The sequence below is a fragment of the Lonchura striata genome, chromosome 8 (genome assembly GCF_046129695.1).
Source record: "Lonchura striata isolate bLonStr1 chromosome 8, bLonStr1.mat, whole genome shotgun sequence".
Taxonomy (NCBI): Eukaryota; Metazoa; Chordata; class Aves; order Passeriformes; family Estrildidae; genus Lonchura; species Lonchura striata.
Genome location: NC_134610.1, coordinates 21,995,255 through 22,018,029, shown reverse-complemented (window position 1 = coordinate 22,018,029; position 22,775 = coordinate 21,995,255). Strand labels below are relative to the sequence as shown.

General features: G+C 36.7%; 1 protein-coding gene across 4 annotated transcripts in view; it reads left to right on the top strand.

Annotated features, from left to right (window-relative positions):
* LNPK (lunapark, ER junction formation factor) overlaps nucleotides 1–20,008 on the top strand; it is a 50,439-nt gene extending 30,431 nt beyond the window's left edge. For 3 of the 4 annotated variants that reach the window (XM_021552524.2, XM_021552521.2, XM_021552522.3), the window contains exons 10-13: nucleotides 863–968; nucleotides 1,668–1,738; nucleotides 3,035–3,205; nucleotides 10,653–11,584. In XM_021552524.2, the coding sequence (XP_021408199.1) occupies nucleotides 863–968; nucleotides 1,668–1,738; nucleotides 3,035–3,205; nucleotides 10,653–10,834 (530 nt within the window). In that variant the 3' untranslated portion in view covers nucleotides 10,835–11,584. Of the gene's footprint in view, nucleotides 1–862; nucleotides 969–1,667; nucleotides 1,739–3,034; nucleotides 3,206–10,652; nucleotides 11,585–17,160 lie in introns of those variants that run through there. The other variant, XR_002467481.3, reaches the window with a different exon arrangement.
* Nucleotides 20,009–22,775: the final 2,767 nt, after the last annotated feature.

The window sequence follows — 22,775 nt, the reverse complement described above, 5'->3', positions numbered from 1 at the left end:
TACAATGGACTAGACTTTTTAAACTTTATGGAAAGAGAAACTTGTGTCAGTGTTCTGGTTTAAATATAGAGGTGAAAAAGAACCAACCATTGCTCTTAAAGGAGTTTAATTCTGATAGTGGTTTGTTAAATACAAGAGTGAAATAGTGTCTTTATAGTGGCCTTCTGGCTTCTTGGATTAAGCATAAAGCTGAAAGCATCCAACTAGTCATTAACTGTGGGATTACCAAAATGACAAACAGCTGGACAGGTTTAATGTGTAGACTCAATGTACACTGAGGGTATGCTCATGTGGTATAGTAATTACACAGAAATCAGGGGGTGTTCTGTGGTGACATCTTCATAAAATCATAGAATGGTTTGGATTTTAAGGGATTTTAAAGATAATTTCTTTGAAACCTCCATGCCATGGACAGGACACCTTCCAGCAGACTGGGTTGCCCTGATATCTAGTTCTTCTACTGTTGCCATTGATTTTGGCAGATTTGTTGGTGTAAACTACAAGAGTAAATTTGCAGAGCTGAGTGTATATGAGGAGAACTTAGTTAAGTTGTTCTTTCTTAAAAAGCCTCTATTTGTTAACCATCAAATACTATTGGTATGTTAACTTCTTTAGAAATTAAATAGTTTAATTACATGTCCAAAGTGTAAAAATTGAGTGATTTAATAAAATTATAAGCTAAACGAGCAGAAGAATTTTCAACTATTGTGGATTGAAGAATCTTGCAGCTTTCCTGGTGGACTAAAAATTATGCCCATGTGTATTAAATAGCTGCAATTGTTTTGTTACACTAGCACATGCAATAAAATATAATACATTTTTATACAATGGAAAATAATTTTTGATATAATCCATGTTCTAGGTCTTCATCCTCCAGGCCCTCCTTTGGCAAGACCTGTTCTTCCTCGAGAAAGAGGAGTTGTGGATAGAGTTATTGAGTATTTGGTTGGTGATGGTCCTCAGAACAGGTAAAATGTTCTTTAAAAAATATCTAAACACTTAGGGGAAAGCAAGCTTCTTAACCTTTTTGTTTAAGCCATATCAAGTTTAAAAGAATTATAAATGAACTTGTCCCATAATTTTCATAATTGAGAAATGGTTCTTTCTCAATGCTTCACTTGAAAGATCTTTGCAGGGAAATATTTAAGCAAACCTAACCTCTGTTCTGAGTAATATTAGCTGTGTGATACAAAGAAAGATCTGTGTTCAAGTGGGTGAATGACTTATATTTTGAACTAAAAAAAAGAAAGCATTTGCCTCAGCACTTTAGCTTTATATCTGTTATAAATGTCTTTCAGATTGCCTTCAGAACTGTCCAAACTTATCAGAACTGAACATATTTACTATGGTTACTTTTCATATTAACTGTATTCTAACGAAATAAAAGCTTAATTTGGATGTTATTTTCTGACACTGATGATATTAAAAATATATTGAACCATAGTTTAAAGTGTAGCTGAGACTATTTCACTGTGGTTAAACCAACTTCAAAAAGTACTATTTAATCTACAAATATAGTTTGCTTTCAAGGTTAATAATTTCATTGTAGAAATCACCTTTTGGAAGAAAAGGTTTAAGTTATTGGTCAGTATGTAAGGTAAAATGCTTCTCCCTCCAGTGTGTTATTACTTAAGGATATGTTGCTATATATTATTAATGTTTTCTAGGTATGCCCTTATATGTCAGCAATGTTTTTCTCATAATGGTATGGCTTTGAAGGAGGAGTTTGAATACATAGGTAAGAGCTAATCTTTTTTAGACTCTGTTACTTGGCTAATGTTTCATAACAAACATGCAGCATACTTCATTTTGGTTGCAGCTGAGTACTTAGCTGACATTGTGAAGTGCCACTCCATGTAGGGACATTTTTTGGTAACTTATTACTCTGTTTTTTAAGATTTACTTCAAGACTTAGAGAAGTACGTTATTGCAACCTTCAGGTCATGGATTTTATGTGTAGAAAACTATTCAGTAGAAATAAGCTTCCTCCAATGCATCCCTGAACATTGCTACTGGCTATGAATGGTTCTCAGAAGGATTTTATGTTGAGAAACTATCTGACATGAAAGTGTGCCTCTTTTACCAGAACTTAAACTAAATTTTCCTTCGGCAGGAAGATCTTGGGGACGCATTGAAAAAAGAGTGGGAACAAGCCCTAGGGGCCTATATGTCAATTTATGGCTGACAATAACTTAAGACAGACACAGCTCTTTATTGAACACAGATGTTGTATATTGCCTGCTTTCTACCACAAGTGTAAGCCTGATGCTTAAGAAACTAGGGATTCCTAGATAAATATTCTATTTAATTTTGTTTTGTTTATTTTTATGAGTAAATATACTGCATTGTAAGAATAAGTGAAATGTTTCCTATGAAACCAAAGTAGTCTATATCTTAGTTCTCAGGAGTTCACAACTCAACTGTACCAGAAACTGCCACCTCCCCCCTTGTCTTGGTGAGAGTGAGGAGGACAAAAAGTGTTATTTAAAGTATTAAATGGTATCCAGTGCTTCTGAAAAACAAAACTGCTTTTTCTTAATTAAGCACCAGTAGAGCAGAATGCTCCTCAGAAAGCAGAGACATGCCTTCTGGAATTCTTAACATCTCCTAACACTTCCTAACATCAGAGTGTGAGGAAAGCGGTGTCTCAAGGGTAGGAGAAAAAAAATAATCTGACAACTTAATTCTTTTATAGGAAAGAATAGAACAACACCATGTGGCAACACCTGGTGCTACTGAATTTCATTATTTTGTTCATTGTGGTAAAATCTTTCACAGTGTTGTGCAATACTCAGTTCAGCAGAGCTGAAAGTAATCAGGTTTGTAAGCAATTGTTTCAGCAAATGTCTGCTGAATTTAAAAAAACTTATATAGAACAACTTATGTAAATTTGGTGGAGATGTTGTCTGGTACTGATAGTCACTTAGTTAACTCTGGTTTTAGTATTTTGGACCATCAGAATATAGTGTAGGAATAAAGGTGAAATGTGAAGTTAATTAGTGAGGCTGCTTACTGGGTGTGCTTTGTGGTGTAGCATTTAGATGTGCCTACTGCTTCTTCCTGAATCCTGCAAGAAAAACTAGACCTCAAGCTCCACGACTTCCAGACTTCAGTTTTGAAAAAAAACAAACTACAGAATTGCGGTCTGAAACTGAGCCTCTAGAACCTAGAGAGAGAGAGCCCCAGGAGACTCAGCAGACAAAAGGTAAGTGCTATTCTCATGAAGTCTGCTCTTTTTCAAATGTCTAATGCAATTCACTGTCATCTAGCTCTCTGTTGAGCCAAGTTTTCTCGTAAGAATGACAACAGCTGAAGTACTTAAACAGTGCTCCAACAGGGTTCCTGGTGAGTTGATCAATGACTGAAGTCTGACAGTGTTACATTTAGTCAATGCCCTTAACATGCTTTAGCTTTTGATCAACCCCCAGTTGGGTAGGCAGTTGATCTAGGTGATTGTTGTTGGTCCATTCCAATTGAAATAGTATTGTTTATTCTGACTTCATAGAAGTGCAGTTTATATTTTTCAGTTCTTTTCTCTGCTCCTAACTTAGGTTGTTGATAGTAGTGTACCTGTACCCTAACATTTCTTCTATTTGTCATTATCTTGTGCAGATGATGGCATAACAGATTATCTCACTCTAGTGTTACTGACAAAGGGATAGAAAAAAGCACTGTAGATTACAGAAATAGTTAAGGAGGGAGTATGTCCCAAAGTAGTTAACTTTCACTGTGTTTGGCAGGTCATTTGATTGAGGTGTGTTGGAATTTCTGCCTTTGTTCCTTTTGCTCTTTTCCTCAGGGCAGGAAAATCTAGTAAAACTGCCTTGTTTAATTTCAGGTAGTTCAAAGACAAATTGTCAATTTTAATTTAACATAGTTCCTTTTGAGACGTTTTATAGTCTACAGATACAGTAGGCATCTGGTGTACAGCCAACAGGAAGATGCAGTGTTTTAAAAGACTCCAGAAATCATAATTTCAGACCAGAGGATCTCCAGTTAGATGTGCTGTTAAGTGCTTGATGGCACTTTGTTGGTTTAAGCAGGGATCCTGGAAGAAAACTATCAGATAGTGTGCAACTCTGAGGTTCAGGCTAGAAACACACCAATGTGGGAAACTGTCAGAGTGTAATAGAGTGCTTCTGCTTGATTATTTAACAGAGAATACAAAGTAACATTTGGTGTTATTTTCTGGCATGAGAAGGCTGCACAAAACCAGTCGGGAAGTCCTATTTAATGGTGGCAGTCTCTGGACATGGTCTCATGAGAGTGCACTGTAGTGAAAACTTGGTTTCTTTTCCTACCACAGTGCATTCTTACCTCAGTAACAGTGCTGTTATTGGAATGAAAGTAAGACTGAAATCAAGTGGATGAAATGGAGACATTGAAAATATCTCATTTGCCCTTAAATCACAGTGTCATTTTTTTTTTAGCAAGGGGAGGGTAGATTAGTAACTTCTTGGACTTCTGAACGTAGAAGATTCTTACAGAAAAAGGCACACTTTGTTACTGGGATCTTTAAAAGTGTGCTTGTTTTCTTCTGACTCAAGTAGTGGAGAGGTCCTTCAAGAGGGATACTCAACTCTTGAAGGCATGTGCCTCACGGGTTTTTGAGTATTATCTGTTACAGCAGGTTTTTAGAGAGAGCTAAGGAGATCTGCTTGCTAATCAATCTGTTAATATCATTGAAAGAAATAGTTATGAAACTATGCCTGTAATGGGTCTGAGCTGCTGAATCAGTCTGTAGATGTTGTCAAAAATGTAAAATCTGAAGAATCACTGTGGGATTGCCATTAAGCGTTTCAGATGTAGGAATCAAAACTGTGAGCTAAGTTGCTTTTTGTGGAAGCAGAAATTTATCAAACATTTCAGCAGAAAAATAGGATGGATTTCTTGCAGAAAATGATTTTACCAATTTACCTTTAACAAAAAAAATTACTTGGTTTCTTTTTCTTATGTGGTCTTGTATTAATGTGCTGCTTAAAAACATCAGGAAAAGAAACAACAGTGGGCTTCATTGTCCAGTTGTCTTTTCCTGATAGGAAGTATATTGTAAGATTTTGCACAAGAAGCATAAGAAATAAGTAAGTGGTATACAGACTTTTGGTTTCTAATGTTAAATAGCAGATCTTTTCTGAATATTTATTCTTGAAGATGATACAAACCATTCTGTTTTGATAACTACTAAGCAGCCAGAAATAAAGTTGTATATTAGTATTTTACATAGCTGTGAGAAGTGTCTTGTTGATTTAGAGGAGGCCAGTGCCTTCCTGTGACTTGCCACAAAGGAATCTCTTCTGAATTAGAATATTTTCACTAAATCACTTCTTCCACTGGAACTGTAATATGAAACATAGCTGATAACATGCAGTTAGGTTTTATTAATAAATGAACACATTCTTTGATTGTAAGTTTTAAGGTATGAAGCTATCATTAAGGTAGAGCTCTAGGGAAGGCTTTTGTTCACCACAGCAAAATAGCTGCTGTCATAGCAAGAATAGAGAATATATCTTCACTTACAGATGTAGACAAACATTAACATCAGGAAACCAACTTCACCACAACGCTGGCAACACAGGGGAGTACAACTCTTATCTGTAATTCATTTATACCATAGCTGTATAGCTCAAGGAAATAGCAAAGTAATGTGATAAAGAAATGCTATAAATATTTTTTACCAGTCAGCTACTTTAGCTAATGGGTGGAGCATGAAGCTGAATCTTTTTTTCAGTTGTGTGCTCATGTAGTGACAAGCATGTTACATGCATCTCCTGTGGATAAGAGATCTGAAGAATGTTTATGGGAGAGTGCCATTGACACTGAACTTGAGAATTTTGTTTTAAACCTCTGGAGAATTGAGTCATCAGCTGTCAATCTGGTGCAGATTACTGGCGCAAACATCATGCTTCCTTATTCAGCAGATCAATGTAGGAAATTTTAGTACTAGAGTGAAACAATAAACTTCAGCTCTTTTCTTACCTTTCCCATAAATGGCTTGATTTTGATCTTCTCCTCCTATCAAAGGCTAGTTGGTTCTCTTATGTACTTATCCTAAATGTATAAATGCTTGGATCATACTGAAAGAGCCAACAGGAAGCACTTTTAGCTTTGATTAATTTTGCTTTGCCTTGATTTAGTACTGTTATGCTGTATTGTTGATTCAGGTTTAGCATTTCACAATATTTTGAAACAAAATTGAAAAAAAAATCGACTGCATCAGTCTTCTGTGTTGAATGTCTGGTCCTGATATTTAGAGGTCTTCATTAGATGAAGATTTGAACTTCATCTGATTTGAACTTCAGACTTCACCACAGTGGTCAGCACTTCATGGACTACTTTATGTGATGTCTCTAGATTTGTATGGAATTCCTTGACCATCTTGCTAAAATATTTTTATGATTAGTTAATACTGTCACTTGTAAAGATTCTTGGGATACAGCAACTGCTAGTACATTTGAAAGGGTTTCCATTATAAAGGCAGGTGCAGAAACTTGGCTTGTTCAGCTGGAGGGATCACAGTAATGATCTCTGCCAGGAATAATGGCATTTCAAGTGTGTGCTCATCATGAGTTCTACCACAAATGGAGCTTGGCTTTGGGCAAGTGTTGCAGAAATCTTTTTTAGGAATAAAACTGATGGAAGACAAAGGACTAATATATCTATAACTCGATTTCTCAAGCAGACATAGGTCAGCTCACCTTGACTCTAATAATTTGTAAACAAATTCTTTTGATTAAAAAAACATGTTTCCACTCAATCATAGTTCACAGTCAACCTGCCTTTTTGGTAGGACACAAAGGGTAGAGAGAATGCTGTGCCATTATCTGACTTGTTTCAAAGGGTTCACAATAGCTTTCTCTGACACCAAGGCCATTAACAGGTTACTGTGAGACACATGTTCTTTAAAGGCAGTTCAGACATGTGGGACTATGTAAAAATCTATCTTAAAGGGGAATTGTAGTAGTAAAGACAACTTGTCCCAAAGCTGCTTGAAACCACGAGCAGCTTTATTGTAGAGCAATTACACTGTTTTTATGAATTCCCACTTAATAGACATTTTCTACTTAATTTAATAGTGATGCACTATTATGATTTCACTGATTACTCAGTGAAATACTCTCTGCTACAAGAGGAAGGGTGGCTGACTTCTTAAAATTATTAACTGCATATGCTTTCTAAGTACTAAGCATTAAGCAGGAGTGTTGGGAGGAAAAGCTGCTGTAGTCAGGGGCAGGTTTTTTAAGGTTGCATTGTTGCAGCTCTTAAACATGCAGCAAGCATAGGGCTGTGTTTGCTTTTAAGATTATGTGTATGAAGCTATATTCTTTGGTTAAATGATGGATTAAGTATTCCTGATCAAGGACAATTATATTTTCTTTTGTAATCTTTTTAAGTTTACAATCAGAGCTTTCACTTGTTGGCTTCTGCTCTTACAAAGACTTTATTCATATACTATTTAAATCAGGTTGACTTTAGGCAAGCTTTCCATTAATTGCTGTGTTTAAAATGGAATCACTATATATTTTTAATGAAGACTGATCATGTTTGTGGTTGGAGTTACCATCACTTACTCTGAATGTGTTGGCTACTCATTTAAGGGACCTACTCTTTAGTTTCTTGTAACTTTCTCAGACTGAATTACAAGACCAAAATTTTCCATGTTAATTTGTACTATTGTATATTCTGAAGAGTTTCAAGAGTTTGAATTAGTTTACCCAAGAACACGTGAAGGGAAAAGTTATAAAATACCTGACAATCTTTGTTTAAATAAGCAGTGTCTCCATAACTTTTAGTAGAATATAAAAATGAAAGCACCTTTGTGTTCCTTTCAATATAGTTAGAATATGCATTTCTTCAGGTTTTCTCCTTTCCATTAGAAGCTTTTGCTGATGGCTGTGATTATTCCTGGGTTTTACATCAAAGATGTTAGAAATGCTTGGCATCTTTGTGATCAGACTGAGCAAACAGTCTCTTTCTTTGACTCTAGCCTGAAGACCGGCAATAAAGGAGTGCAACTCAAGTGTGGAGGGATTGGAGCAGGAAAATGCACAAACTTATTCATAGAATTCAAAGCTGAAGAAGAAATGCAGAGATGAGACAGAAAGAAAACTGACAGTTGGGAGATAAAGATTGAGCACAGACAGATATGGGATCAAGATGGAAATTAAGGAGCAGGAGGAGAGAGTGGGATGGTCTGGAAAGTAACTGGGGACATTCATTTGCTTGGGCAGAAATAGGAGGGTTGAAAAATTTTGTAACAAGAAGCCAGGGCAGGTGTTGAGCAGCCTGTGGTTGAGAGAGCAGGGAAAGAATCAGATGAGTCAGCTGCAGACTTGCTAAAATGAAAGATCAAGTCTGAGAAAAAGATGGAGAAGCTGGGCTGCTCTGAGCAGTCTGAAATGAAGCCTGGAACTAGCCATGTAGGTTTGTGTGGAAAGAGAGGTCTTAAGTTCTTGAAGACAGATGGCATTTGTACAAGGGCTGCTGGACAGGGGTGTGCAGCAGCTCTTCTACTCAGTCATGGGCCCAAGAATCCAGAGCAATGGTTCTAAAACTTTCAGCTCTGCTTGAATTCTCTATCAGCCTGAAGCAGTCTGATTACTTTCAGACTTTTAGCCAACATGTTTTGATCAACATGAACATGTGGCATTTGACAGACACTTTTCCTGAGAGGTTGGTATTGGGACCACTGCTGCTCGATATCTTTGTAAGGAACATGGACAGTGGGCTCGAGCACACTTTCAGCAGGTTTGCTGATGATGCTGAGCTGTGTGGTGCAGAGCAGGGATTGCATCCAGAAGGACCTTGAGAGGCTTGAGAGGTGGGACTGTCAACGAAGTTTAGCAAGGCAATGTCTAAGGTCCTGCATCTGGATCAAGGCAATCCCAAGGACACGCTGAGCAGAGAATGAATTGAGAGCAGCTCTGAGGAGAAGCCTGTGAGCATATTGGTTGGCAAGAATCTCAGCATGACCTGGCAATGTGTGATTGCAGCCCAGAAAGCCAATCATGTCCTGCCACTATATTTGGCATCAGATATGTTTAATTTTTTTTTTCTTTTTCTTCTTCCCCCACCTTGCTTAGCTGTTTAGATACAATTATTTTTGTTGTAGTCATTGCTATCTTAATATGTTGAATTATTAGGCTGTTCTAATTTTAACCTAGGGGTTTAACTTTTATTGTGATTCTCTTCCCCATCCTACCAGGATGGCAGAAGGGAGGGTGGGGAGTAAGCAAGTGTCTGGTCTGCAACCCAGCTGCAGGCTGGGTTAAACCACCACAGGCCCCTGGCATAAGAAGGACACACTATTCTCCTTTGGGAGCAAGTCTGGAGGAGGGCCACAAACAGGGTCAGAGGGCTGGAGCACCTGTTCTGTGATGACAGGCTGAGAGGGTTGGAGCTGTACAGCCTGGAGAACAGAAGGCTTTGGGGAAACCATAGAGTGCCTTCCAGGATCCAGAGGGGCCTCAAGAAAGCTGGAGGGACATTATCCAAGGCCATACAGTGATAGGGCAAGGCAGAATGGATAGGAACTGACAGAGTAGGTTTAGATTAGGTATTGGGAAGAAATTTTTCCCTGTGAATAGGGATGAGACACTATAACAGGCTGCCCAGAGAAATTGTGGCTGTTCCATTCCTGGAAGTTTTCAAGGCCCAGTTGGATGGGGCTTTGAGCAACCTGCTCTAGGGGAAGGCTGGAATTAGATTGATCTTTAAGGTCGCTTCTAACACAAACCACTCTATGAAGTTAGAAACATTTGATAAGGCTAATATTTTTGAGCTGTAATTTTGCATCAATTTTGCACGCTATTCCCCTTCACAGTATGCATTAGTACTGTATAGTATTGAGTAATACTAGTCAATAAATCAACTGCCATCAGCAATACCATTCTACAGTAACTGTGTGTCATTTAATGCAACTCTGCGTTCAGTTTTTCAGTGCTTATGCTTTCTTCAAAATATGACTGACTTCTCATATGCTACTGAAGTCCTGTTGTGAAACTAGAATTTACTTCTTTAGAGGCCTTCTTTAGAAGGCATTTCTTGAAATAAATCTTTTGGATCTTAAAAATGTTTGTTATCAAAGATAGTCCCACCCTGGATAAGCAGTAAGTATACTCACTCCTGTGCAATCTTCCTGCACTACCCCTGGGATGACAGAATATGTAATAATTTTCATTGGCTGGTTTGATATATTTGTTTGGGTTTTTTCCCCCTGATTATCAGACTTCTTATGATTAAAGTAGTTTCCATCAAGAAGAATGTTTTAGTTTGTGTACAGGTTGAACCCTTATTAAAAAAAAAGTAAACAGTTGGTGAAATTGACATTACCAAAGACAAGGAAACGGAATTGCCATAATATGTTTTTAACATCTCACTTTAGTAAATAAGCTTAGAAAGCTTCTGTTGAGGATGAACATATGCAAGTAATGCATAGTATTTTCCTAGTGGGAGCTAAGCTCTTTTCCATAGTATTTTTTTTCCTTAAATTTTAATTTTTTTACCTGTGACCATCTTAGAAAAATCAAAGTTTTTATGGGTTGAGGACATTGTGCAGTTACTAGTCAAAAGCAGAATGTTCAATTTGCTTTTTAAGAATATTAGCTGCCTCTCAATTTTTGGAAATGGCTATTTTGTCATTTTTCTTTTCACAGAACCTGAAGATGTGGCCCAGCTCGTTGAGGCAGATGATAAAGCGCCAAGTTCTGAGCATCTAAATGATAAGCTAGCTGAAGAAGTTGAAAAAGAAGCAGAAAACATTTCAACAACTGAAGAGGCTATTTCAGAGTCTGCTTCAGCAGAACAAAGTGAAGAATCTTTAATAAAAGCAGAATAAAATACTTCAAGTGCCTTCTGTAGCTAGTTTTTAGCTTTGTTCATGCCTGTTGTTACTATTCAGGTGAGCTTTTTTTAATGGTACAACTTAAAAATCTTGCTTGGGCCTCAACTGCCACAGTGTGTCAAAGCTATGTGTAGAAATGGGTATTGTAAATTAAGCATGTCTCTTTAAGTTAGCACATAGAATATGTAGTTGGTTGAACTCTAACAGTTGTAGCCCTTGTTCAGTTTGCATATCTAAAACCTTCAAAGTACAAGCTTTGCTAAGGGTGACTTACAATTTGGCATCTCTTTAGCTGTCACACATTAAGAGCAATTACTAATGGCAATTGACCTAGTAAGTTTGGTCTAGTGAGCTTAAGATGCTTTTTAATGCTGCCCTGTTAAAATGGATCGAGTACATGTTTAATACACAGATGTTTACAAGCTAAAGTGTCATCTGACATTTGACTTAAGCATATGGAAGTGTCAATGCAGTGGTGTTAATATTCATTGTCTAACTTCTTGACAGAATTCATTTAAATGGCACTTGGATAAATGGCATCTCCTTTGGTGTTTGCGTTGCAGATGAACCAGAGGCACCTACTTGCAAAACTGTTTTGTGTTTACATAAAATATAAGAAGTCTCTGCACTTGATTGTACTTGAATACAAAGCACTATTTATACCTGTACTATAATGACAAGATATAAGTGAATTTTGTGCCTTTGTGTATTTTGTTGAAGGAAAATAAAGACATCTAGCAGCAATACTTGCTTTGTGATTCCTAAAACTGAATAGAATTAATGTTCTGCTGTATGCACTATTCTACAGTTACTTTGTGCAAGTTCAGAAGGAATGTGCCACCTTAAAAGGAGCCATGTCTGTAGCTAAGGTGGCTTTGATAGAGTAGAAATAGATCGCTGATGAAAAGGGTAAGGTGCACGTGCATTTGCCAAAAGGCTTTTCTAACTGTACCTAAAGCTTGTTGATACTATTTAATGTTACAATTGCAATGAATATTTGCTGCTGGATTACTGAAAATGTATTTTCTTCTATTGCGTTACTTTTTAAGCTAAGGACACTTGTTGCACATTTCCTGTTAAATGTAACAGCTGGCTTCCTGGTTTAGAGGTTTTCTGGTATCTGTGAGGTACCTAAATCAATCAGATTTTTTTAGAAATAAATGGTGAACATATGTGACTTGGTTGATTTAGTAATATTTACGATAAAAGTTCTATTTGTGTTGTGTACCTCCCTACAGAGAGAGGCAAATTTCAAAACCACTTTTAATCTAATGTCTTTGTTCCAAAGGGAAATGTTTTTACACTGTAAAGACAATAAAATCACTCAATCTTAGTAGTTTGAGAGTCCTCTACAAGAAAAGCATGTTTCTCAATGTGACCTTAGTATCCATGCTTTTATACAAGACATAATTATTACATGAACAATGATTAATTTTTTGTCTTGGTTACTGCTTTATTTTCTGATTCTTTGGGGATAGTTTAGAAGCTCAGCCTTGCATCAGTCAGAAACAAGTGTGGTCTGTATTTAGATTAAGGAGGAATTTTTTTTCTGTTTCACCATATTAATTGCAATTAATATTTTAATTAGTAGTCTTAATAGACAGAATGTAGGCATGTGATTAAAGGAGTACTCATAGGCCTATACTTATGTGAATAAGTAGCAAAAAAGCATTTTATGTGTTTTAGTTGGGAATACAAAGAAAACAGTCCCTTTTCAGGACATGTCTTACAGTATGAGAAGAGTACAAGGTACGAAGTGGTAAGGGAAATAAATTTTTTAACACTTTTAGAGAATATATTTTAGATTACAGAATTTATTTAAAATGGAAACAATTTTGCCTGAAAGATGGTAAAGCCTACTTATTTTTTTTTTATGTTGCTAATCTCTACACTGCATTTTGTGCCTCACTGATTTATCTGCTTAAAGGCTTATTTCTTTGGAGAGGAAAAAAAAACACAGACCATGTGAGTAATTCAGTATGGTAAATTTTTGATGTACTTACATTATAAGTCATATGGGAGATGAAGGCATGAATTACTGTCAGTTCAGAACTTAAGGTTACTCTAGGCACAGATATGACTTCCTTTTAAAAATGTGCATCTGAAATGTCTGGTCTTTTGTAGAGTAATTTCAGGTCCTCTCCATGACAAGCAGTGACTGAGCTGTAATGCATATAATATCTCTAGAATTGACTGAGAAAACTTGATATTGGACCTACCTTGGGACATGTATATTTTCACATGTCCTGCTTTTGCCAAAGAAACTGATGTTTCTTAGGATTTTAAGAATATTAACATTTTTTTGAAGAAGGAGACTTAGTATTTGGAGGGGGGGTGGGGAATTGTTTCTCCCAGGATTCTTAAATGTGACATGAGCAACTTTACGCAGAAGTGATTGGTACTTTTTTGTTTAATATATCACTGAATATATCAAATATATCAAGTAGAGACAGCCAACCAGATGTGAAAACAAATACTTTTTAGAATATGAAAACTGCTTTGTTTTCACATAAATACCTACAACTTTTGAGCGCAAGAAGATTTAGGTCTGTTTTAAGTGCATGATAGAATTGTCCTGAAAGACTTTCATACTTAAAAAAAAAAGTATGAGCAGTCTTTTCCATTAACTGCATGAGAAGGCTGGAAGGTTGATAAGGATGTCCTAGAATTTTGGTAGAGAAACATCTATTTTTAGCTTTCTAATTTTTCAGGGTTTTGGGGTTTTTAAAGCAGCTCTAATAAATGAGGGCCCAGGGTTAATCTGTGGATGAATTTAGGCTCACGATGATGCATATGACTGTTATGGACTGAGCTTTTCTCATTTTACAGTAAGCATTCACATGTTACTCCTGCCAAGTGTGGTTGCCCCAGTCCTGATATAAATATGGGAAGAGGATTCTGTTTCTGCAGCAGTTGCTTCTTGTGTACTGTAACTGTGGCAATAGTAAAAGGCACCTGTCCAACAGGAATTGAATCCAAAAATACCTGTAAATGAACAGCAGTAACCACACTTAGTCGTGTCTTAGTAACACTGAAATAACCTTGGAAGTAGGAGTATGTAGACAAAAAAACTACAGCAATTGTTATATTTAATCCAGTTGCAGTTTCACTCCTAAGAATGACGAAATGGAAGAAAGTAGAGGGAAAAAATTAGAGAAATACTGTGGTTCCACATTTTGTCTTCTTACTTCTCCTGTACTCAAACTTCAATTTTTTTAGAAGTACTGAGATTTCTCACAGAACTAGACTTGTATGATGTCATAGGAGCCCCCTTTTCTTTCTGCAGCCAGGATGAAAAGCAAAATTGAGTGGGGTAGTGATGTAATATTTAGCAAGCTTGTTGATGTAGTGTTTTTATTGACTCTGGAATATTTTGAATAACTGTAGAAATGTCCTTTATTCACTTAGAGTTTATAAATTGGCTGTGTAAAAACTCTGCCACAAAAGACAAATGAGTGTTCTAGTTCAAAATAAATTGGAATTACGTGGTCAAATTTACATTTTACTTTAGAAGTGAGTTTAAAAAGGCAATAGTATTTAAATTTCTAATACGTCTTTTAAACGAGAGCACAGTTGATTGCCCTTGGATATTTTGAATTAAAACATTAAGTGGAATCTTGGTATGGCGATTCCTTAAGAAATCTGTTTAGCCTCCATGCAGGAAAGAGAAGCTCCCAAGGAATGGAAAATGAAGGTAATGCAAAAGCTGATGGTTTAGGAATGGTTTAGAGATTATCAAAAGCAAGTAACTAAGGGTGGTTATGGTTGCCTTGAAGCTGAGAAGATTGAACCCCATGTGTTGCATGAGTAGAAGCTAATGGAAGGATTTAATGATGGAGTAAAACAATTGGGGGAGAGAAGGGATAATGTTTTTTTTTTCTTTAAGAAGCAAGACTTAAGAGATAAAAAAGATGAGCTTGAAGAGATTTTTTCAGAAAATGTAGTAGGATTTGGCTGTTACTACATGGCAGTACATAACTCAGGTTACTATCATGTTCCTATGTCGGAAATAATATGGAATTGACAAGGAATCTTATTGGAGAATTTTGTTTGCTTTTTAGGGGTAGTTCCAGAATAAGCATATGACAATAACTTGCTAGAAAAAAAAGCTGTCTAGCTATTATGAGAGACTTAAAAAGTTTTTTAACCTTCAAAGCCTAGGGTAAACACATCTCTGTTGGTACATGGTTCTGAACTTGGCAACATGGTTTTGTGGTGCTGAAGGAGTGAGTAGGCTAGAGGAAACTTTCATTATTCAATAACTAAGTCTGCTGTTAAAAACTTAAGAAGTCTTTTAATTTTTGTAAAGTCTGAACACATTCAGTACAAGAGTACTGGATGTAAAGACAATTTTAAATAAGCTGCTTCTCCTTATTTATTCTGCTTCTGGAGTGAGATTTTAAGTATTCTACAATGAGGAAAACTGTTTGTGGGGTAAGGGATGTCCTGTCTGTGAATATTGCACTAGAACAGTAACCTTGAAGATTCATTTTGTGTCTTTGGCAAATAATCATTTGACCAGTTCCCTGAGTGTTCTCAAGCAACATCTGTAGGCCTTCATTTCCTTCCATGTCTTACAGACTTGTTTTGGTTTAGTTTGGTTTTTTTCTCCTAAGCTCTCTTAAGAAATCCTTTCCCGTCCAGTCACGTGAAAGTTAATGCCTCAGATGTCAGCATGTCATGTTTCAGTTCCGTTCTAGAATTGGTAAAATTCAAACCTGTCCAGATTTCTGGTGTAGTGAGCCTCTGAAGGAGACTCACTACACTAGTACAGAAAACATATCCGTAGTACAGGCTAATTTAAGAAAAGGCTGCAGATACATCCAGACATTAGAAGGGGAGAGTAAGTTTTCCAGGAATAAAGATTAGAATAAAGAAAATTCCTAATCATTTGGGCAAATATCCTTGCAGGAGGGATTAGATTTAAAATGAGAGGGCAATAAAAGATTTCTCCATGACCAGTGGATTTGTTTGATTGATGGCATATGATTTCTGATAATTGCTTAAGTATGTAGTTAATGGCAGTATATGGGTGACAGATTTTTCGTGGTTGTCAGGAAGTTTTGATTCACTGGCAGGAAAATGTATGTGAAATGATTACTGGTCTTTGGCAGTGCTCCTCTCTTCCATGGTGTGGTCTTTAGGTGGAGTTCAAATCTCTCAGGTTTGTGGAAGGTGATGAAAGCAAGGAATTACAGCTGGTGGGGTTGACTGGCATAGGGTTGTTGGCTCCAGATCCTGGTGTGTAGTCATGCACCAATGTTTTTGTCAGAGGACAAACTGTAAACTTCCATCAGAAATGTGTCCTAGTTGAGATTGTCTGGTAGTCTGAAATTCAGTGTACTTCCTGCTTTGGATTCTTGTTGTTTGTAGGAAAAGAATGGCATCCCTGAGTAGATGGGAATTTCTTAGCTTTGGGTTTTTACTAGACATTTGTTTATACTATAGATAGAGTAAGTTCCAATGGTGCTTAACAATGGGAACTGCTACCCCTCAGCGTCTAAAAAAATAAGAAATTGAGTTGTCCCTTAAGATCACGAGTCTCAAGGAATTTGACTTCACCATTGCTTTTGATTTGTGGGCCTTTCTGGGGTCTTGTCAGGTCACATTCAATCTTTTCTCTGAAAGAATAACGATTCTGTGCCTCTGTGAAGAATAAGACCTAGAGAGGTATGTGATAGGCAGGATAGTGAGAAGGGCTTTAAAATGAAATGTATTGATTATACAATAATTTGTTCCCAAACCATGGGGTTTTGATATTAAAGCAAACACTTGAAAGATTCTCAATAGATTATTTAACTTTGCAACAGTGAAAAATCTAAAGCACTGTATCATATAACTTTCAAGGTTGCATAAAATCAATTTGATCATGACTTAAATTTTTGGGTAGAAGGGGATGTCTTGACCAAGTCTTGTAATACTGGTTACTTCTCACAGTAGTCACTGTGGGAATAAATCTATTTCAAAGCTGCCACTGTACGTACCTAGCATTGTACTGCTAGGATTTTCAGTGAACAATTACTAATGTTTTTCAGGAGGGCTTCATAACCCTTTGCCACTGTAAAATCATGTATTCTCCTTTTGTTGTGTGACAAAAATAATTTGCAAAAGGGAGATTGCAACTGCTAGAAAGGAATACATGCAGCAAAATCCCGAGATAATCAGATAAAGGAGAAATCAAGGGGTGTATATACTGGAGAGCTGACAATTTTGGATGTTCAATTTGTAAATTCAAAGTCATCTCTAGATTTGTAAACTTATATTGAAATAATCATTCTTTCTCTCTTTCTCTCTCCATTTTGCTGCCGCAATGAAAATAGAGAAGCTGGATTTGTAGAAAACTCAAGCAACAAAGACCTTCCAGCTCTTCTCAAGTGGTCTGCCCTCTAATTCCTTGCATCACTTCAAGGAGTTCTGCTCAGTTGACGAAACTTAATTTTGACTTGTTCAGCACTCAAAAACCATTTACAAAACCACCAAGAAAATTCATTTTAAGAAAACTGTTTTGAATGATGTTTTAAAGGAAATGTGAAAGTTGTTATTTCTTTAGGAATGTTTGTACTTGCATTTTTTGTATATTAAACTTTTATTTGAACAGGAGTTCCTGTATATTTATAGATGCTATTGTTGTAGTAGCCTTGTTGCATTAGTAAAAGGTATGTGTGCTTATGTACTATAAATATTATCTTTAATCAGAAATATTATCTTTAATCATTCTAATCCTAGATGTAGCCTTGACTATACATCACCTGCACTTGAAATTCCATTAAAATCAATGGCAAAAACATTAATTAGTGTGAATTCTTAGGCTCTAATAGACTTCCTGAAATGTCAGGAAGTCTGTCTTAGCTTTTCTGCTTATAATAGAGAAAATATTTTAACTTGTGCTCCCCTTTTGAAACTCACTGGCTTACCAAATTTTAAAGCAAATGAAATTAAGTTGCATAGCTTGTTATTTGAATATATGCTGGTTTTGCTATGTATGTAACTTCTTGAGGAAAAAACGGATCATGAAAAAGCTATTTATTTACCTGAGCTTAATTGATGATTTGAGGTGATAATTCTGTTTAATAGTTCCTTCTGTGCTGGCTGTACTTAATCAACTTGAATTTTGTAACATAGGACATATGAGGCCCCCATATGTTCCAAACAAGGATGAGGGGGCCCCTGCCTCTTTAGTGCAGTCCCTGCCCCCCTAGTTGGACTGGCATATGTAGGAGAAGAAAGTTGTTCAAGGTTGAGTAGTTTCTGATAAGACCCATTTGTCTGTGCTGTAGCCAATTGTGAGAACTCTTGGCTCATGGCATGAGCAGCCAGCTCTCCACCCTCAAAGGTCAGCCTGGCACAGGACTACAAAATTTTGTGTGCTGAAGTAGAGGCAGGGAAAACCTGCCTTGATTCAGGATTGAAAATATGTGGCAGCTTCAGAGAGAATTGTGGAGTTGTGAAGGTGCTGACTTTGGCCCACGATTCCATAGACATTTCAGGGTGGGTATTGCAGGTTTTATTGTATCTAAATGGTGATTTATGTCTTTATTCCTCCATTATTGTCCACAAGGCACTGCCCTGTGTCACAGGCCTGTATTACCTAATTTTTTCAGACTGTTTCATTTTCATTAGCACAGCTGCTTTAGCTTGTGATCAGTGTACTGCATCTCACTGATAAGCTAAGAGGGTATTAGATGCACAGAAGTGACACGTAACCCTGTCAGCCTGGCTTGATTGACCCCTCAGCTTCCGAAACATGGGTTCTTTTTTTTTTTTTTTTTTTTTTTTTTTTTTTGTTAAATCCAAGTTAACCTGCATCCATTTTCACACAGATTCGGGGTAGTTTAAAGGTTGGTCGGATTCGAATATTGCTCTTTCAAATTTGATAATGTATGAGTACAGAACTGTGACCTTTGATACGTAGTAATACATCAACATGACATGAGCAGTAAGTGCAGCAATTACCTTTACTACGCTTCAGATTGTGTTTTAGTTGTCATCTTGCATGCAATTATTTCAGAGAAAAAGGAATGCCTTTAAGTTAAATATTTTTTGCAAATAGCATAAGTGCAGAAATTAATCTCTGGGGACTTCCTGATTTACAGGTAAATGTTTTCAAATGGATCTTGGCTTTTAAATTAACATTGTTTTAGTGGTAGAAAGGAATCTGGTGCCATTGACTTTTATAGTACTTTTTTTATCTGAAAGAGTTTCTTTAAACGTTGTGTTCTAATGTAATCTAAATTTCATATTCTAATTTATGGCCAAAGCCTGATCCTGCAGGCAGTTGACATGTCACTCTGTTCATGTTGCTTCCGTGATAATACTCGTGAGTTGGTTATGTGCATGGTAATAATGCAAGTTTACATGCTTTTAAGTGCCTTTCAGAACATCAGAGCATCTCAGATGTGCATCACATACTGATTTAAGAGGCTGTTTTTAGGTGCCCCAGCAATGTTTCATCTTTTTCCTGAGCAGATCAAGATGCATTTGGTTTATTTCCAGATGTTCTTTCTCACTTGTTATAAATTATTTGGATAATAATGGTGCACAACCACTACCTGGTAGTGCTATAAAAACACAAATCAGTACTCCTTGCCAAAGAGCATAAGGCCTTGAGAGGACTGATAGCAGTTGTGGTTTCTGTTCTGTGAACTAAGAATCAGAAAAAAATTATTGTGTCATTCTGAGCAAGCAATTGAGTGACCATTGAATGGTGACTCTATCAGTGTTGTCTGTCACAACCTAAACTCAAAGGGATAATTTGAAGTAGAACTTCACGTTCTTGTAAAATACCTGCCTCATCAGCAGCCAAGCACTGAATGGTGTTGGTGTACCAGAGTTAGGCACTGAACTTTAATTCAGGAGCTGGGAAAGGGCTTATTTTGTTTATATTGAGGTGAAAGCAACACCTTTTGGAAAGGCTTTCTTTCAGCTGTCAAAAATGTAAACCCCTAGCCCCCAAAACCATTTAGCCATTCTGGGTCACAGGAGGCAGCTGTCCCCAGTGGCTGCTGTGGAATAGGGACAGAAAGGAGCCACTCCCTTCCAAACCTACCATGAGCAGAGGGGTGCTTTTGCTAGGCTGGCTTGGTCTTTTAATTCCTGCCTGGAGGTTGCTCACTTGCTGTATGTGTGCACTTGTTATAGATGATAAAACTAAAAGCTTTTCTAATGCAACGCAAAGGTGTCTTTCTTTTGCTCACTATTTTCTAGCAAGTAGTTATTGTGGTGTTGTATGTCCGCAGGGAGTAAAATCAAAACAAATTTATTAGATCACCATATAACTTACTCCTAATCAAGATCTTGACCATGCAAACTGTGTTGCAAAGCCTTAAGGCAGGTGCTACCTGGGGACAATGTGCAAACGTGTTTTTGTTTCGTTTCTTGTTGATTTTTGGCATGTACCACTTAAGGGCACTTAGACCCTTAATTCCTTTAAAATATGCAAAAACGTAGAGTTGAGCTTTTTTGCTGTCAATAAATTTTAAATGTTAATAGTCAGTAGTGAGTTACTTTGGGAAAAAAAAAATACCCAACCTACTTTTCTACAGTGTTTTCAATTTAAAAAAAATGTAAATACTGTATATATGGAAGTCTTGGGTCTATGCTGCTGACTTAGCAGGTGATGGCAGCTCAGGGGGGAAGTTTGTTTTTCAGCTGGGGCTCCGTGTTCTGAGTAAGTTCCTTAGGCTGCAAGGCTGCCCTGGTGCAGATGGGTGACACTGCATAGAGAAGTGCATTGGTTGCTTGACTACAAGTAATAAGGGGATAACAATGGCAGCTGCTCATTGTGTGTCATTATTTGTTGATTGTTATTTGCTCATGCTGAATTTATTACTTCTGGTAACAATTTCAGCCTCTTTAGTTTTCTGTATTGTATATTATTAAACACTTTTTTTAAAAGAGCTGACAACACTGGTATTCCCCAACAGTAGGATCCTTTTTATAGTATCTATAAAATATTTCCTTTCTCTCATATTTTAGAGAAAGGGGTGAAGGTAATATTTTTTCCATGATTCATACTATAGCAGTATGACTAGAAGTATTTATTTTTCAGAAATGCTAGGATTTTTGTTTGTTTCAGCTATTTGCCTAGATCTATGTGATTTTGGGGCTTTTAAAAAAATGGTGAATGATAGCCTGGTTGCACAATGGATTTTCTTTTTAAGGCTTATCTTAAAAGACCTAGCAGGTTGCAATGGTAAAATCCTCTTGGAAGGAATTGTTTGAATTATTGAAGAAATAGTAGGCAGCTGAAATTATGGACACTTAATGGAAAGTACTTGGCTAAGACTGTGCACAACATCTTGTGAATACTCCTGATACATCATAATAAGGCATTATATTTGTCTAGTCATGAAGTCTGATCTATTTGATTTTAAATCTCAGATTGTGAGATTAATCCCTGATTCTGAGTAAGTGTAATGATTCTGAGAGCTGGAATATTGTTTGCCATTGTGAACAGTACTGAAGGAATCTCAGAATGTATAACGTAATAGATGCCATTTTGTTTGATTTTTTTTTTCCCTAGGCCAATTTAATTTTGATTTATTTGCCTCATTAACCCAAGAACTCAGAAAATTGAACGCTACCTGAGTGAGGTATTATTAACACTAGTGAAGTGTCTTCAAATTCACTTCATGCTTATAAATTAGTCTTTTGAAAGCATTTTAAAGGCATAATGATGCTGTAGTGAAAATGTACAGCATCGTTTAAAAATTGCAAAATGCTTATTTGATTTCAGAAATAAGACTTGGTCACCTGACTTAAATATATACTGATCTATTATTTATGCTTTGAAAATAGAGCTGATCAAAAGGATAAGTGTTCTTGATATTATATTTTGTCATATCTAGCTAAAAAGATTGAAATCCAGAGAAACAATTTTCTGAAGAAATGAAATAGTATGCCCTCCTGAACCCCTGGGGAATATAGCCTCTCTGTTTGCTCAGAATACGAAGCAGTAAAACAGTATAAGTAAAACAGACAGCCCGTGTCACAGTCCTATTTGTACAGTCTGGAATGATGTTTTAAAAACATTTTCTAGTTATTTTTGATAAATAAATGGCACAAATAACATCTGCAAACCAACCCTGCTGATGTAAGATTTTTCAGATCAGATTTGTTTGTCAGTGAAAGTTCAGAAAATTGCCTTGCAGAACTTAAGTTGTATAACTCCCAGAAATATGCATACCAAATATGAATATAAGAATATATTTTGTTCTTATATATATATAAAATATATTTTTTTTCTCTTTTGCCTTCCCTTGGAGAAACTAATGCTGATTCTCCATTATATTTGCTTTCAGACTTAGAAGGCAGCTTGATAAAAATATGGGATATCAAAAGGCTCAGTTGCTAAACATGTTTATGAAGTGTTAAGTAGCTGTAAATTCATATTCATTGTGGAGCATTCAGCTATGTATTTAAATAGTGTATTTGGGTTAAAGCTCAGATTTCTCCCTGAGCCAGTATTGATGCACTGAAAACTTGGCTTAGTGTTTATAAGATACTTCCACAGGTGCTGCTTCCACCTCTGGGCAGGGTGTGTCAAGGACTGACATGTGTTGTCTGGCTGCTTTCTTCAGGTTCTGCCAAAGGCTGCCACACTGAGGCTGGAGGGAAGTTCCTCCAAACATTGTGACTTTCAGAAATGCACTCTTCAGTTCAAGGATGCTGCTGCCACTCTAATTTCCATCACTGACATAATAACTGAGGCGGAAAAACATTCCTTGGGCAGCAGGGCTGAGAAACCTGATGTCATGGGTAACCAAATGCCTGGTTACCCAGGACTGGCTAAGGAAGGTGTGTCTGTACATCTTCCAGAACATGGCTTGTTGGGGTGGACATTGGTGCTACAAAGAGTTGGTTAGAATCAGCTTTAATTTTATTTTTGTAAGGATTCTCAGTCAATGCACTCCGTCTCAGGCTAAATTCTATGATA